This window comes from Drosophila miranda, chromosome 2 (genome assembly GCF_003369915.1).
Source record: "Drosophila miranda strain MSH22 chromosome 2, D.miranda_PacBio2.1, whole genome shotgun sequence".
NCBI classification, from domain to species: domain Eukaryota; kingdom Metazoa; phylum Arthropoda; class Insecta; order Diptera; family Drosophilidae; genus Drosophila; species Drosophila miranda.
The window spans coordinates 5,521,419-5,537,000 of NC_046675.1; the positions used below are offsets into that span (position 1 = coordinate 5,521,419).

At 46.6% G+C, this 15,582-nt stretch overlaps 1 protein-coding gene across 1 annotated transcript; it reads left to right on the forward strand.

Annotated features, from left to right (window-relative positions):
• Positions 1-4,356: 4,356 nt before the first annotated feature.
• On the forward strand, positions 4,357-13,211 carry LOC108157652 (calexcitin-2). The gene is made up of 5 exons (XM_017289803.2): positions 4,357-4,448; positions 8,599-8,778; positions 10,129-10,181; positions 10,489-10,608; positions 12,393-13,211. The coding sequence occupies exons 2-5, from the start codon at positions 8,721-8,723 to the stop codon at positions 12,714-12,716; spliced, it is 555 nt and encodes a 184-aa protein (XP_017145292.1). The 5' UTR covers positions 4,357-4,448; positions 8,599-8,720; the 3' UTR covers positions 12,717-13,211.
• Positions 13,212-15,582: the final 2,371 nt, after the last annotated feature.

Here is a 15,582-nt window from a genome sequence, read left to right on the forward strand (position 1 = left end):
ATCCACAAATATTGTGTGACATTCATGGCTAAAGAATTATTTGCACTTGCATTGCCTTTTACAGAGTATTTGTTGGTCGGGGAGTACGCAGATTTCTAATTTCTTATTTAGTATTTTGTTTGCAATGTTTCCGGGTTGTAAACACACAAAAAGTGTTCTGCATGTTTTTGGGAAGGTCATGTTAGGCCCGGGGCACCGTGGACTGGCAGGTGGCAGGTCAAATTAAAATTCATTTTATGGGCTCAAAAGCGAGGAAAGCCCAAGCCCAATCCCAAGCCAAAGCCAAAGCCAAAACCGGAGCATTAGGTAAGGCCTTTGTTTTGTGGGTGGATGGGAAAATGTAATAATTCCGAAATGACCCTCAAAGTACGTGGAAATAATTACGCAAGCGTTTCCACCAGCCAACCCTCCAACGGTAAATTCAATTTGGCCTGGGGAAAATCTGCAACTGCAGCGCATATCTCGGGTCATCAATTTCTTATTCGGATCGGATTCGGATTGGACGGGGGATGGGGGATGGGGGATGGGATGCTGGGGATGGCTTTGGTTTCGACTAAAGTACACGAGACAAATTCCGTTTGCCAAAGCATAAATCTGGCAGCCAACACACAAAACATGCAGCAAAAGAAAAACACAGAGAGAGAGAGAGAAAGAACAAACAACAAAATGAGAAGACAAACAAATAGTCAGAGATACGGATACGGACACGGATACGGGTGCAGATGCAGATGCAGATATTTTTTGTTGCTTCTGGGACTGGAGCTGGAGCTGGGGGGATGCAATTGCATGGCAGACATGTTGAAAACATTTCGGGGGACATGTGTAATTTCTCACGTGCTACTGCGGTCCCCCGCCATCGCGCCACCTCCACAGTGGCGGAGGAGACACAGGAGAGAAGCAGAAGACTGCTAACAAACAAAATGCCAAATGAAACAAACAATAAAATTGTTTGTATGTAGCACACGGTGCATAAAGGGGAAGTGCTTAAAAAATAATAGTAAATTACACAGAGAAGCGCCGTGCCACGCCACGCCCACCAAGAGGGAAACTCTCGCAGCCATGCCACCGGGTGCTGGTGCTGGTGCTGCCACTGCCATGCATGACAAGCTTGCGTTATTTTTAGGGGCAAGCTGATTTAATCCCACGCTCAAGGAAGGCAGGAGCAGCTTAGGGGCAGGGACTGGGACAGGGACAGGGACAGGTCCGGGGCCGCGTCCAGGTCCAGGCAAAACAATAAAGGGGGGCGTTGAAGAGTTAACGGTTTACTCACCTAACCCGCCCAGAGTGCCGCAATTTGCAACGCCACAACTGCCTCAGAACCAGAGGAGAGCCAGAGCCAGAGCCAGCAGTTGCATCTGGCTGTGGCTGTGGCTCTGGCTCCTGCTTTGACTCTGGCTCTGGGATGGTCCTCTTCCATGGATGTACTTGTTCAAGGGGAAAGCGAATATGGAAATTAGAACTGGTCGACGAATTGTACTACAGTTTTTCCATCCAAAGTGAAATTTAAATTCAAAACGAGTTCATTTTTGTGCGGATTAAATGAAATTTCCTCTAATTGTTTTGCCCGCCATTTGGGGCGATTTGAGAATTCATGGCATAAGTGTTCCGTTTCGGATTATTCTAAATGAGAATAAATAACCAGATGGGCATTATCCGAGTATAATGGGAAATACGATAGAAGAGGAAAATATAATTGAGCTCAAGCTCCACATAAGGAATGCATTTTATCTTTTGAAATTTAGATGCAATGTTTCGCTTTGTATTCCAAAACTTATTCCATTACTATAAAGTACTGCTGCAGATATGATTTATTAAGTTCTAAGGAATATAAATATCCGAATTCGGCGACTCATTCGCAGCTGAGATAAAAATATTTTCATTAATTTCGGTTTGTTCGGTGGTTCTGTTCTCTTTTGTGAGCTGCGCTGCTACTCCTAGTTGGCCCAGACTCGGGACTCGAGACTCGAGACTCGCATTGTTCTCGGTTCCCATTGTGGTCCTGCCAGTGGAAGAGCCTGGCAATGCTGTTGCTATTGCCGTTGCTGTTGGTTGCCGAGAAGAAACACTAAACAATACAGCAAAATTACTTAATTTCATGTTGGTCTAATCAAGTTGCCATTGCCATTGCCATTGCCATTGCCGAGGCAGGCAGGCGACGACGAGTGTGTGGCTGGCACGGAACGTCCTCCGCACAAAGGCGACCACCGACGAGAGGGAGCCACAGGAGCAGCAGTTGCAGCTGTGGGCAGGTGTATTGGGGAGGCGGGTGGGTGGACAGGTGGCCCTGCCTTCAAATAATGCGCCGTTGCCGTGTGCCAGGTTAACGTGTGTACATCGTACATCCCCCTCTCCTCGCGGCGTCCCCACCCACTCGTGTGTTAGCCACAACGGAACGCTTAGTGGCAGCACTTATGCGGCAGGCAGGCCAAGAGCGGAGAGAAAATGAAGAAGAGACAAGAAATGGAAAATGGAAAACCAAAAAAAAAACAAAAAATACAACATGAAATAGGTGGACAGCTAAACGCTGAGAAATGGGGCCAAACGCTAGAAGGCATTCAAGATTTGAGTTGGTCTTCAGCCAGGGCCCATGTAAATTTCAAACTGTGTCAATGCCGGGGCTTCCGTTTCCTCTCTCTCACACACACACACACACGCACACGCACACCCACACACGGAAAGCTGGCCTGTACCGCCTTTGGCCACTTGAGATGCAAACAGGTAAAAAGAAATTTAAACATTTGCCTACTCCAACACGCACCGTCGCGTCGCACACATACACTCGTGCAAGCACTGATGCTCACACACACACAGACTCACGCACACTGCAAGAATCGCACAGGGATATGGATGTGGCCCCAACTGGAACGAAACATTGGTAAAACGGTCATCTGCAATAGGCAGCAGCAGCAGCAGAAGCAGAAGCAGCTGTTGCTGTTGTTGTGGAACACCATGAAAGTGGAACATTCTGACCGAGTGACCGTGCCGTGTCCGACCGACCGCCTACTGGGATACGACACGGCTCAGCATGGGCTGGGCAAGGCGGGAGAGCAGAGCCGGACTGGTCTTGAGTCGCCTGATAAATTGGCAGCGACATTTCAGCCAAAACTTGACAATTAACAGCTGAAATACATGAGCTCTGCTCTGCTCTGCTCTGCTCTGCTCTGCGGGCACGTGCATGTGTATGTGTGTTTTGTGTAATTAAAAGCAAAGGAGACAGGCGGGAAATTGCTCTGCTTAAATGTTCTTTCTTGGCGCTGCCTGCCAGCCTGCCTGCCTGCCTGCCCGGTTGGTGGTCTCCCATCTTGGACAAGATTGAGTGCGCCACCAAAAATTATGCTGCCAAGTGGCACCGATGCATCCTGTAGCTGCTGCCCAAAATTTACTTTAGCAGAGGGAGCTATATGTTCGTTTGTGTGTGTGCTTATTGTCTGTGTGTCAAGGCTATGCTAAAATTTTGTCCAGAACATTTGCACATTTTTGATTTGTTATGTTGTGTTGCACTGCGAGAAGTTTCTAGGCGATATTTGGAAAGTTGCCCTGAAGTATGCAATGGTTTTCTGTGAGGAATCATGGAATGGAATGCGGAGACTGCTTCTGGAATGGTCTTTATTTGCGGGTGAAATTTATATTGTTAAAGTGAATTGATTTCTCCTGCAAAGCGTGTGTCCATCAATCAACTCGTTCATTCCTTCTTTCATCAAAGGCATTCATCATCCTTCTTCAAGTAATCAATTATTGTAAGCCTACCCAAAGACACACGCATTTTGGACAATGAATTCTAAAATATCAATAGACATTTGCTGTATATTTTTGCTTAAAAGAGACCACTTAAGTTTACAAAACGCAACAGACTTTGTGCAGCGATAATGAAAGTGCAATTATCTCTCTGTCTCTCCAATTAAGTGCCCCATCTTTCCACTACTTTGTAGCCCCAAGAAGATTCTACAAGAAATCTCAGCGGGAAGTTTTCTGTGAGTGTTAAATCTCAAAACAAACCCATGACCAAATATGCCGCATGCTGATGCTGAGGCCGTAACAGTGCACGTGGTGGCCAAAAAATAAAATAAACTGCACACAGATACACTCTCAGCGGAGCGGACGCCGGCAGCGACAGCAACAGCAGCGGCGACGACGCTGCGATAAGATAAAGCGCACGATGACAAAAAGCACCCAGAGCTACTACTATGACGACGACGACGTCGTCGGCGGCTGCCACGAAGTACTCCATGCAACAGCGATGCCAACGCCAAAGCCGACGTCGACGTCGACGCCATGGACACGGACTGGCTGCTGTTGGCTGGCTGGCTGGGCGCTCGCTTGCGAGTATAAAAGCCGCTGGCTCGGCCCGAGCGAGCATCACAGAACGGCGAACCGCGTTGCCGAGCACACGAGCCCAGAGCCCAGAGTCCAGAGCCCAGAGAGTGGAAGCCACAAATTGCAGTCAAACGGTAAAGTGAAACATTCGACTCTTTCGTTGTGTGAGTGGTGCAGGTGCAGCGGATGCAGTTGGAGCTGCTACTTCGCTGGAGTGTTAATGTTGGTGTAGCCCGTGTGCCTGTGCCCGTGTATTTGTGCTGAGAGTTTCCGTTAAAAAAACAAAACAAAAAATAACACCTCAAAATTTTTGAAGAACAAATTTCAAAACCGACAAAAGAACAAGCGAGCGCAAGAACAAGAACAAGCCAAAAGTAACGAGCACGAGTGCCCCAAAGAATAAGAGCAAGTGGGTGGAGAACAGGAACCAGAGGCCCAGTTTTCCTTGAGTTGTGCTCTTGGCTAAGTGGGCAGATAGTTTCTAAAGGAACGGTAACGGTTACGGTAACGGTAGCAGTACAAGAGGGGACGGACACGGACACGGACCCGGACAAGTAAAAGAAAATTTTGTACTTCTCCACCTTTTCGCTGCTGCCATAATGAATTCATTTGAAAGTGCTGCTCGCTCGGCCACAAGTTTCTCATAAAGTTTTTGCCCAGAGGGAGAAGAAACAAAAAATAATAGCGCAATGTGCCAACACCAGACAGATTCGTCCTCGAAGGATCCTCGTCCTCGTCGTCCGCGTCGTCCGCGTCGTCCTGCCCGTGCGCTTGTTGTTTGGTCAGGCGGCATGCGTCGCTGGCCTTAGGCCGCGCATTGTCTTCCTTCTCCTTCGTAGGCGCTGTTCCAGTTGCGGCCCAGTAGAGTAAATTAAATGTAAATTAATGCAAATTACACGAAATTACTGGCTGGCCGGACCCGCACGCGGACGGACAGTGCAACAAAAGCAGAAAACCTGGTGCTCCGCTTGCAGTTTGCGGTTCGCCCATGGAGCTGCATCAGCAGATAAAGAGCGAGCGACAACGCCGCTTTGCATTGTCTATTATTTTAAATTGGTTGCGCAAATTTACGGCAGCGCAAAAGTAATTAGTGACCGTTGAAAAAACTGTGCCACTGCCCCGCACTCAAAGCGGAACGGAACGGAACGGAGAAAGAATCCATACCCGGACTGGGACTGCCACTGGGAATTGAACAGCGGCTGAGACTGCCCATTGCCGATTGGCGATTGGGTCATTTGGTCAATGGGGCCAGTGGGGGATTAAACAACTTAAAGTTTTCCGATTGTCTGAAGGCCTGTCAATCAATGTTAGAATTGATATTTTAGATATCAGAGGAGCAAAACTCTTTTCCCCATGGGAGGAGAACATTCGATTTGCAATCAAAAAACAAACAAAACAATTTAAAAATTGTATGAAAAATTGGTCAATATTTGCTCAGCTCGATTGTAGCATACTTTTCAGCAGGTGATATTTTTTCCAATTGTCATCAAGAATGCAATCCCTCCTGATTTATTGCCAATTTGTCGCCGTATGCGTTCTGTGTGTTTATGGATTCTGCAGAGCCAACCAAAATTGGGTTTATGCAAATTAAATTGGGCCTCAAGACCGCTCTGTCTAATTCGATTTTCTCAATAAATTTTGGAATCAAATCAAATCGCCCATTCCATAGCTCACAGGCCACTAAAACAGCAATTAAAATGTTGATGTCTTCATATATTGAAATTTATAACTTTGCTGATGGATATTTATGCGGAGATGGCCCATAAAAAATAAGCGAGGCGCTGCCATATTGAGTTTATTAGAAACACATCTCGAGAAGAAAGGGGAAGGGGAAGGAAAGGGAAACTCTAAGAGCAACTAATTAACGACCGTTCAGCGATGTTGGTTAATGTGGTTGCCTCGTGCCACGAAAGCCAGGCACCATTTGTGGCTGGCAACGTTTGGTTTTTATGCATTGGCGCATGAGTATTGGTAATTAAAGGAGCGGGGCGGGGTGGTTCGGGGAGATGGCAGCACGAACTTCACAGAATGCAAATGCCACAACGGCAAACAGCGGTGGAACAGAGCGTATGCGTAATCTGCTTTCCGCCGAATTCAATTTGTGCGCATATTTAATTATTAATTTCGCAGATAAACAATACTGGCGTCAGGCTATTGAAAGGCTTTAAAATCCATTGCATTTGCAACTTTCCACTTTCGAATTAAAGGCGATTCATTGGCTTAAATTACGTATTCGTCCTGTCGAGCAGGCAGTCTTATAGGTCTTATAGCACGTGGCAGACAGCCTGACAGCCGAAAAGCAATTGCAAATCGAAATGAAATGAAAAGCGCGCCAAATTGAATTTCACATTTGTTGCTGTGTTTGCCAGGCTCTTAGTAAGTTGAGATCTGTATATTTTTTGTACAGGCTACCAATATGTATTTTTTATTCATTTCTGCTTTCCACTCCCTCTGTGCGATTCCACGTGATGTTAATTGACGCGCACGTAGAAAATTAATGAACTGTGACAGTCGGATATGGATGTGGGTGAGAGTGTTTGTGCGGCATGTCCTGTGCGTGTACGTGTGTAAAATGCAATATGAAGGTGACACTAAAAGCAACATTGTGTGCAACATAATTATACAATATTAATTATTAATATATTTCATTATCAAGCGATTATTTATTCTTTCGGAATAATGTGTAAATGTATGCCGTATGTCAGGGAATTTGTATGTTTTTGCCCGCATTGAGACACTTGACTGCAAATTTAAGCTATTTGAATATATTTAAGCTAGCTGCTTAGAGCAGTCTCCACTTTAAATCAAACACTTATGATGAGAATCCCCCTCATCTTCCATTACCCAATTATGAAAAGTGAAAACGTACAAGCCTCTTAACAAAATTTATCCGCATCTTGATGGTCTGTAAGCGATAAAGTCAACATCCTTAGGTACCTGCAGGTGCTTTGGCTGCTATGATCCTTGCCTTTTCAGCCAACTCAGCCAATATTAGCTTTAGTGAGTGGCAAACCGCTTACCTGCAGCTGACCAAAAGCATTCTACGAGTTGAAAGCATTTTTCCCATTTTACGCTCATGAGCATATCAAATTTGCGACGCGGAGATATTCCATTTAATTTTATTTCCAAGGCAAAGTGCATTTTCTAAAACTAAACAAAACAAAAGGGGCAGCAGCCAGCACATTGCGAATGCTTTGCTGCCGGCACCAGCAGCCATCAGCCATCAGCCATCGGCCATCGGCATTACTTGGCCAACGGTTTGGTCGTTGTCGTTGTAGTTGTCGTTGTCGTTGTCGTTGTCATGTTCATTGCATTCCACTCGACAACCCTGCTGCAATTTCCGTCTGTTGTGGAATTATGCTCTGACTGCCTTTGCCTTTCCGAGACGAGATGAATTAAATGGCAGGGCAGGCAGCATGGGAGATGGGATGAGATGAGAGCCACCGTCCCCGAAAGTAAAACTAAAGTAAATATTGCGATGGGCCCTGGCCACGCCCTGGTGCCACGCCCCGACCATCCATGCCGCTTAATGGCAGTTAAGCAAACACGAGGGCTTTCAGGAGGAATGGCAATGACCATGCCTTTTGATGATTTGCTGCGGATGGCTCATGGCATGGCCTGGCAACCTGATGCCAGTGAATTCCGCCATATATGCTCTCGTATGCTCTTACTCTCGTAGTTTTGTTTAATTTAGCACATGGCCCCGTGCCCCTGCACCTACCCCTGCCTCTTGCCAGGCTGCTTCCGCTCAGGGTTCCCCTGTGGCCGCCCTGCCCTCGGTGTGCTTTTGATTGAAGGTTAAATGAGCCAAGCAGCTCTCGCACACACAAAGGGAGCAAGAAGCAGGCTGCCTCAGCTAAAGCCATTGCCTGCATTTGTGTCACATTTGGCTCAAGCCCCCTTGCCCTGCCTCGTTCCCGCATCGCCAGGATGCGTTTGCATTACGCGAAGCTCCTTTTCTTTTTGCATTCTTAGGCAGTCTTGTTTTATTTCCTTTGGCTGAATTAGTTCCCATAAACAAAGCCAGTCAACTAGAGCAGACCCAATCCGTTCTGGTTTTGGCTCTTTACCAGCTTCCTCCTGGCCATGACTGCTAATTTTACGATACGACCTCTTCCTTGGCACAGCCAGCCCGCAATTGAGAGCGCCTGAAATTCGAAAAGCTGTCTCACTACGAAATACACTTCATTTCCATATTTGATTATATTTGCCAAGCGCTGCAACTGCCTCTGGCTCTCCCCATATAATTGAGTATTGCTATTTTATCCATTGTTGTCGTTGCAGTTTCCCCATTTCCGTTTAGCGAGGAGCAAGGATAATAGCAACAGCAGCATCAGCCACAGCAGCGTACAGCCAATAAAAGCGCACTAAATAAAATAACAACAATTTGAACAACAACCAGAATAATGTCGATCTCCGATTTCCGCAAGAAGAAGCTTCTGTTCCTGTTCAACGTGTTCTTTGGTGAGTACTCGTACAAGGGTCGTATGCGTGCCAGAATGATGAATGGCCGATGATGGGGGCACCAGCATGGAGTTTCTCAAGAGAAACCACAGCAATCGATGTCGGTGTGTGGGTGTGCGGGAGAGTTATTGGCCAAATCGAAAGGAGAAATTCCGCTTTCGTATCGCACAGAAAAACTTTGATTAGATTGCACTCGATTTGTTTCAGAGTTCTTTAATGGGGGATTGTTAAATGGGTCAAATACATCACACACACCCACACACACACACACAAGTCTATTGACTGCTGTCAGGAATGGGAAATGGGAAATGGAAAAGGATTTCAGTTATTATCCTTTGGGACACTCATAATACGAATGACATATATTAGCATGCCATTCCGTTTCGGCGACATCTTCTTGCGGATTTGGCAAGCCGACAAGACAAGACGGCAGGCAAGCAGGCAAGCAGGCAGGCAGCCCTCGTTGCGTATACGTAATATGACCCAAAACATGAATTCCATTTGAATGCGCCAAGCGCACTCCACTCTATTCCGTTTTCAAAGGCTGGAACTTGTCAGAGAAGTCAAACAAAACTTGCAAAATTTAAAATTGAATTAAAACGCATGCAAATGCCAAAAAAAAGAAGCGAAAACTTTCGAGGAGTGCGCGCGGCAACCGCAGTGACTGTGGGAAAAGGTTAAGTTAAGTGCTTTTCAATTATGACTAATTCACCTTCGACGCTGGGACTGGCTTATCCTTGCTGGCAACGCCACAATGCAAGCCTCCTGCTCGTTGGCTCCTTGCCCACCCGCCGTTTGACAGCCAGCTGGTCCGGAAATAACAAAGAATACAGAGAGGGGGAGGGACAGAAAAGAGAGCCATAAAACGCAAGCGCTAAACACTTGACACTGAAATTGAAGTGGCCGTTTGCACACCGTTGCAAATGATAATGACAGGCCCGCATGGCCAAAAGCCAAATGTTTGTAGAATGTGGCAGAGAGATGCGGGGAGACTGGTGGTGGGGGGTGGCAGCAGTCCGGAAGGAAGTGCGAGCAGGCCGGGCAATAGTGTTTATGTTTCCACCGATGCCGATGCCGAGGCCGAGCGGTGTCCACACTCTTGCGGCAGCCGGAACTTTGTCACAGCTGTGTGGTAGATGCATCGCTTGCCATGAAATCCGTTTAGCCAGGCTCATATTGTTCATCGCTCTTTTCTGTTCTCTGTTCTCGGTTCATCCTCGCTCGGGTGGCAACAAACGCAAACAAAACAATGCGGGACTACTTCTATATGCACTTTACGCTCACTGCTTTCAACTGAATTGCCCGAAAAATACCGACAATGCGGACAATACTTCCTCCCCCCAAAAACAGATGTGAACCAAAGCGGGGAAATCGACGTTAAGGACTTCGAGATGGCCATCGAGGTAAGTGGAGCGGCGGCGCTGCCGAGCCAAAACGGAAACTACTGTACGAGTATACCCCATAAAAAAGCAACCGAAAAAATGTGAATAAATTTTTTGGAAAATACTTGCAAACTCTGCGAAAAATGCGAGTGTGGAGCGGTGCACTTACATCCCCAAAAACAACAATGGGCAAAAAGGAAAAACAATGCCCGAATTGGCCAAATGTTTTTTGTTGATTTGCATGCACAGTTTGGCTCGGTGGCTCTTCTGATAACTCAATTTGGGAGTGGGTGCTGACTGACGGTTATTGTTTCTCTGCCATTTTCAGCGCGTGTGCAAGCTGCGCGGCTGGTCTAAGGACACCCCAAAGAACAAGGAGACGTACGATTTGATGATGGAAATTTGGACTGGTCTCCGATCGAAGGCGGACAAGGATAACGATGGACAGGTGAGAGCTCCCTACCCTCCCCTCTGTTGAGTTGTAAATTTCGTGTGGCAATGGCAACGAAAAAAAAGAAAGGCAACTGCATGTCAAGTGCTGCAGCTGCCTGGTTTTTGTTGAATGGCTCTGGCTTCATTGTCAGTGCCGAAAGTGCTGAAATCCATGGCCTGCCTCTCGATGCCATTGTGACAGCAGTTGACAAGTGTCCAGCACCTACACACACACGTACACACACACACACACTCACTCACTCATACAGATACATACATATATAGGCCAGCACATTACAATGTCGGTCGCTTTTTGCATTGTCTGGAGCCCAGGCAGACACACGAAGCAAAAAAAGAAGAAAAACTTGTTCATAAATTTCCCTTTTTATTGGTGCGGAATTTGGGAGCTGGGTGCCGGCTAGTGGGTGGCTGGGTAAACAAATTCCCTGCCAACGAGCGGAAATTGAATTGTGAATTATTTGAGAAATGCAATCTCAATTCCGGCTGCAGAAGACCATTCACTTGCACACAGTTTTCCAGGCCGCCACGTTCTCATTACCAAGACAAAACTTTGTCATCGGCTACGGGCTCGGGAAATTGTCGCAAGTTTCCCTTTCGGCACAATGGCCATGCCATCGCATAATCGTGCAGAGAGTGCAGCAAATTAAATTATAATCCAGCCCCGAACACTGCCACTATTTGTGCCATCCCAAACCCCGTGCTCCCCCGCTCAATACCAGCATCGACCAAGGGAACCCGCAACAACGCAACCAACGCGATACAAAGCGAACAGAAATTGAAATGTCAGACCAACAAAACCTCGGCTTAGTTCTATTGAAGCGGGTTACTGGTTACGGGCTAGGGGTATTTTGTGTTAGTACTAAACTTGACTGTGTGGTGGGGTGTGGGGTGGGGCCCAATGAGGAAGCGGCAGCATAACTTCAAATGCAACAAAGCCACAAAAGTTTTGGCCAGTGGCCAAAGGACTTGACGGAGTTTTGCTGCCCAAATATGGCCAACTATTGTTGATGTCCTTTGTGAGTCGCAGACTATGCGGCTTAAGATTTATTGTTCTGAAGGCGAGCACGCCGTGTCACGTACCACGTGACACGGAAATGTGCCCTCAAATTAGCTGCAAAAAGTATACTTTCCAAGGTATCTACGCATGTCCCACTTGGCCATTTCAATGTAGTCCGTGCCACTTATAGGCCATAAACATCAAAATATGCAGCTATACATATAGTTCGATTGCCTTTTAGAGTTCTTTTCGGGGTTTTGGCATTACAATTGGTCGAATCCTCACACAGTGTCAGTCTGCTTATTTATGGCCGTATTAAAACATGGTAAAACGTAACGGCTGCTTTGGCTTGGTCGAAGATACCGCAATTAATGGGCGGAGTACTAGCTGCAGTTGGAGGAGGACTGCTTACAGCTGCCAAGTTGGTCAAGGCGTAGATGGTCGATGGTCGCTGGTCGATGTTGCGGTAATTGCCAGTGCTTGGTATTGGCAGCCACGAAACTGTTAATAACGCATCGCTAGATGCCGTCCAGAGGGCATAAATTACACCCCCCTAGTGGTCCCCCAACGACCACCCACCCCCGACTAGCCATAACGCGTTTAATAGGCAATGGGATGGGATGTTTTATGTACCATCTCCGCCTGCGGCTGGGCCAGCTAATGGGCTTTTCAGCACGGGGCGGGATGGATGCATAAATCTGACGCTGTTAGCCCACCCAATCTGGGTTCGTCTTGTCTTCCACTACCGCCTCTCTCTCTATCTCTCCATCTCTATTCCTCAGGTCAGCGTCGACGAGTGGTGCAACATGTGGGACGCCTACGCCAAGGATCCGAGCAGCGTGATGGACTGGCAGAATGCCTACATGAACTTCATGTTCGATCTGGAGGATGCCTCCCATGATGGGGGCATCGATGTCACCGAATTCACGCTGGTCTGCTCCAGCTACGGCCTGGAGAAGAACGAGTGCGAGGAGGCCTTCAGTAAGATGGCCCAGGGCCAGACCGACGTCACTCGCGAGCAGTTCGCCGCCTTGTGGAAGGAGTACTTTGCCGCCGAGGACGTGAATGCGCCAGGCAACTTCATCTTTGGCAAGACCAGCTTTTAAGCCACTTTGAGACCCATTGACCGAGAGACCCAGCCGCAGTGGTCATGGCCAAAACTGATGAATGCAACAAGTGAAATTATAATGAAAAAAAAGATATCTAATATAAATGTTAATTGATAATGGAAGAGCACGAACGAGCAGGAGGACAATTTCGAAATCGACTTCAATTTGGATCTCGATTCTCTCGATTTGATGCTCCGTCGTTGTTACGTATAGTTGAGTGTTGTTTTCTCTCCAAGTATCTCAAGTTTTGCCCAAATAAATGTTCTAATTTAGTAGAGTAATCGATCTGTCTGTTTATACTTTATATAACGCTCCTAATACGAGTAGAGTACCTACCCACAAAGAGTATCTCTATCATAAATACATACATATACATGTACACTTGTATATGCAAAACTGTACCTTTACGAACTACGATTATATCCTTGCAATGATATCAAATAAATACGAGAGGAAGGATCCACAGGTCCTGTATCTGCATGCGGTGCATAAATCTAACTCTAAATCTAAATCAATTAAACTGTCAAATTGTTTATGTGTGTGTAGTCGTCGTTTATCGCCCCGCATCTGTGGCGCATAAATTTAAATTTAAATTTAATTGTAAATGTAAAGTGTTCCAAGAAATTACAATAATAAAATCAAAGTATCTATGCAGTCGAATCTCTCACTTGTTGCCGTTGGGGGATTGAGTTGCATTCGAATCGGTGGGACAAACAGCCGCATGCCGATAAGATCTGCAAACGTTTTGGCCACCGGTTTATGAATATTAAAATCCTGTCTGTTGCCGTGGATGGACAGTGCTTATAACCGATTTGCGGCGCTCTCTGGGGGGGAACGAACATCGTAATTTATGCAACTGCATGCAGGCAGCACTTAAATTGCGGACGCCCACGGCGTGAGTGGCAGCTAAGTTGTGTGGATTAGCCATGGTATCAGAATTCCAATCGCTAATGGGCCATAATGACAGGGCTGTCAGCTTCCAGGAATTCATCCCTTAAAGCAATTAAACCGGATACAGCGGGGTTAGTCAAATTTGTAATGTAGTTCCATATGAATATATATATGAATTCCCTGCACATGTTCACAGTATTTGGGGACCCAACGCCTACAAAATCAGAGATCTTCCACATAATCATATAAAACATCAATATGCATGGTCGAAGTGCAATCAATAAAAGCTTTTAGTCGTGGCACCACATCCCGAGGCACGGTATTGGTGTTTGTTTGTAATTGTATTTCCATAAAAATACAAATTTTGTAAAAATGTACGATATGGCTGGGTCTCTCTGCACCAACGGACTAGAAAGTTGTGGCATGGCAGGAATTTGCCTGGATGACAGCCACTGGCTGTCCTGCTGTGGGCTATAGCCATGATGCCGCTGCTGTGTCGCTGAATCGACAATGTGGCGACTCGTCCGCTGTAGAAAGGACCAATGAACGACACCGGAATTGTTGGTTCACGACTACGGGAAAGAATGTAGGCAGCCCATTCATACGCCGCCGAATCACAAACTGGGCTTCAACTTCGAGACGCGTAAGTAAATCAGTATATATTTGTGGATACATTTTAAAATATATCTTCCTTCACACAGGACACAGCGTACCCCTTTCAAGATCAACCTGGTTCAAAAATAGCAGAGAAAACTAAATATTTTTGATTGGGGAAAATGTCCTTTATCCTTGATCCATCAAATCAGGGGCATATCTCGGCTATTTATGGGCCGATCGGAGAGCGCCATGTCTTTTTGTGATCGGGCGAGTCCTGCCAATCGACTGCCATCGGAAAAAGGGACATCCATTTTTTCACGATTTTCGCAAAAAATCATGATGGTTACATCATTAAAATTGCCAAAAATTGGCCTCATTTTCGAAGTCGAGATTTTGATGCCGTTTGACTCTCCGGAACCCCACGATCCTGGGAGAGTAGGTCCTGCACCGATCTGGCCCTATTTATCTGAGATATAGCCTACCGAAGATTTGGATTTGCGTATCTTTAAAATACTGTTACTTTATTTAACTCTTCCTTTCATTTTAGCAGGTCGCACGCTCCGGGTCCTAGAAATACCTCTTGCGTGCCCGTCACCGATTTGCCTACCATTGTGTACAAGGGGCATCACCCTTTTGGTCTTCCGGTAACCTGGGGGATCCTGCGCACGGGGCTACGATGCCGTGGGCACCTCGGGACATGATTCTTGTCGCACGAGGCTGTGGCTTTTGGCCGTTGCAACCTTGGGTCCAGCCACTGCGGTGGCCCTCTTCCTTGCTTCCCATGCTGTTTGGTGGCCGCATTGGCTGTCCCGCTGAAGTCGACAATGTGGCGTTCCGTCCGCTACAGCACGGACCAATGATCGACGGCGGAATCGTTGGTTCCCACCAACGGGAAAGAATGTCAGCAACCCATTCATACGCCGGCGACTTAAACGCTGGGCTTCAGCTTCGAGACGCGTAAGTTAATCATTATATAACTCCGATTTCGCCCCGCCAGACAGAGTCCTATCCAAGCATTACCGAGGCGTACTCCAGACAGACTCCAGACTCCAGTCCTAACCCAGCCAGACAGAATCATATCGCAGCAGGACAGAAGCGCACCCCTGCAAGATCCTAACCTAACAAGCCATCGCCATCCTTCGACCTGGCCATCGACAACAAGGTCTTTGACTAGGGCAATCAAGGGAGGGCCTACTCGGGCTGCTAGACTCCAGATATATACAAGGATTGTATTAAGGATATATTATATTTAAGGATGTACGCGTATATGTATATATTTATATTGTAGATACAAATTTGATCCACTTGTTTATTTAGTTATTCTAAGCTATGTTTTGATGAATAAAACTATTGAAAAATCATCCTTGCTGTATCC

Bases quoted from the DNA above. Each gene is read 5' to 3' on its own strand.
- LOC108157652 (XM_017289803.2), top strand. From the start codon at position 8,721: ATGTCGATCTCCGATTTCCGCAAGAAGAAGCTTCTGTTCCTGTTCAAC. The intron at 8,779-10,128 runs GTGAGTACTCGT...CCCCAAAAACAG, and splicing joins CCTGTTCAACGTGTTCTTTG to ATGTGAACCAAAGCGGGGAA. The intron at 10,182-10,488 runs GTAAGTGGAGCG...TGCCATTTTCAG, and splicing joins ACTTCGAGATGGCCATCGAG to CGCGTGTGCAAGCTGCGCGG.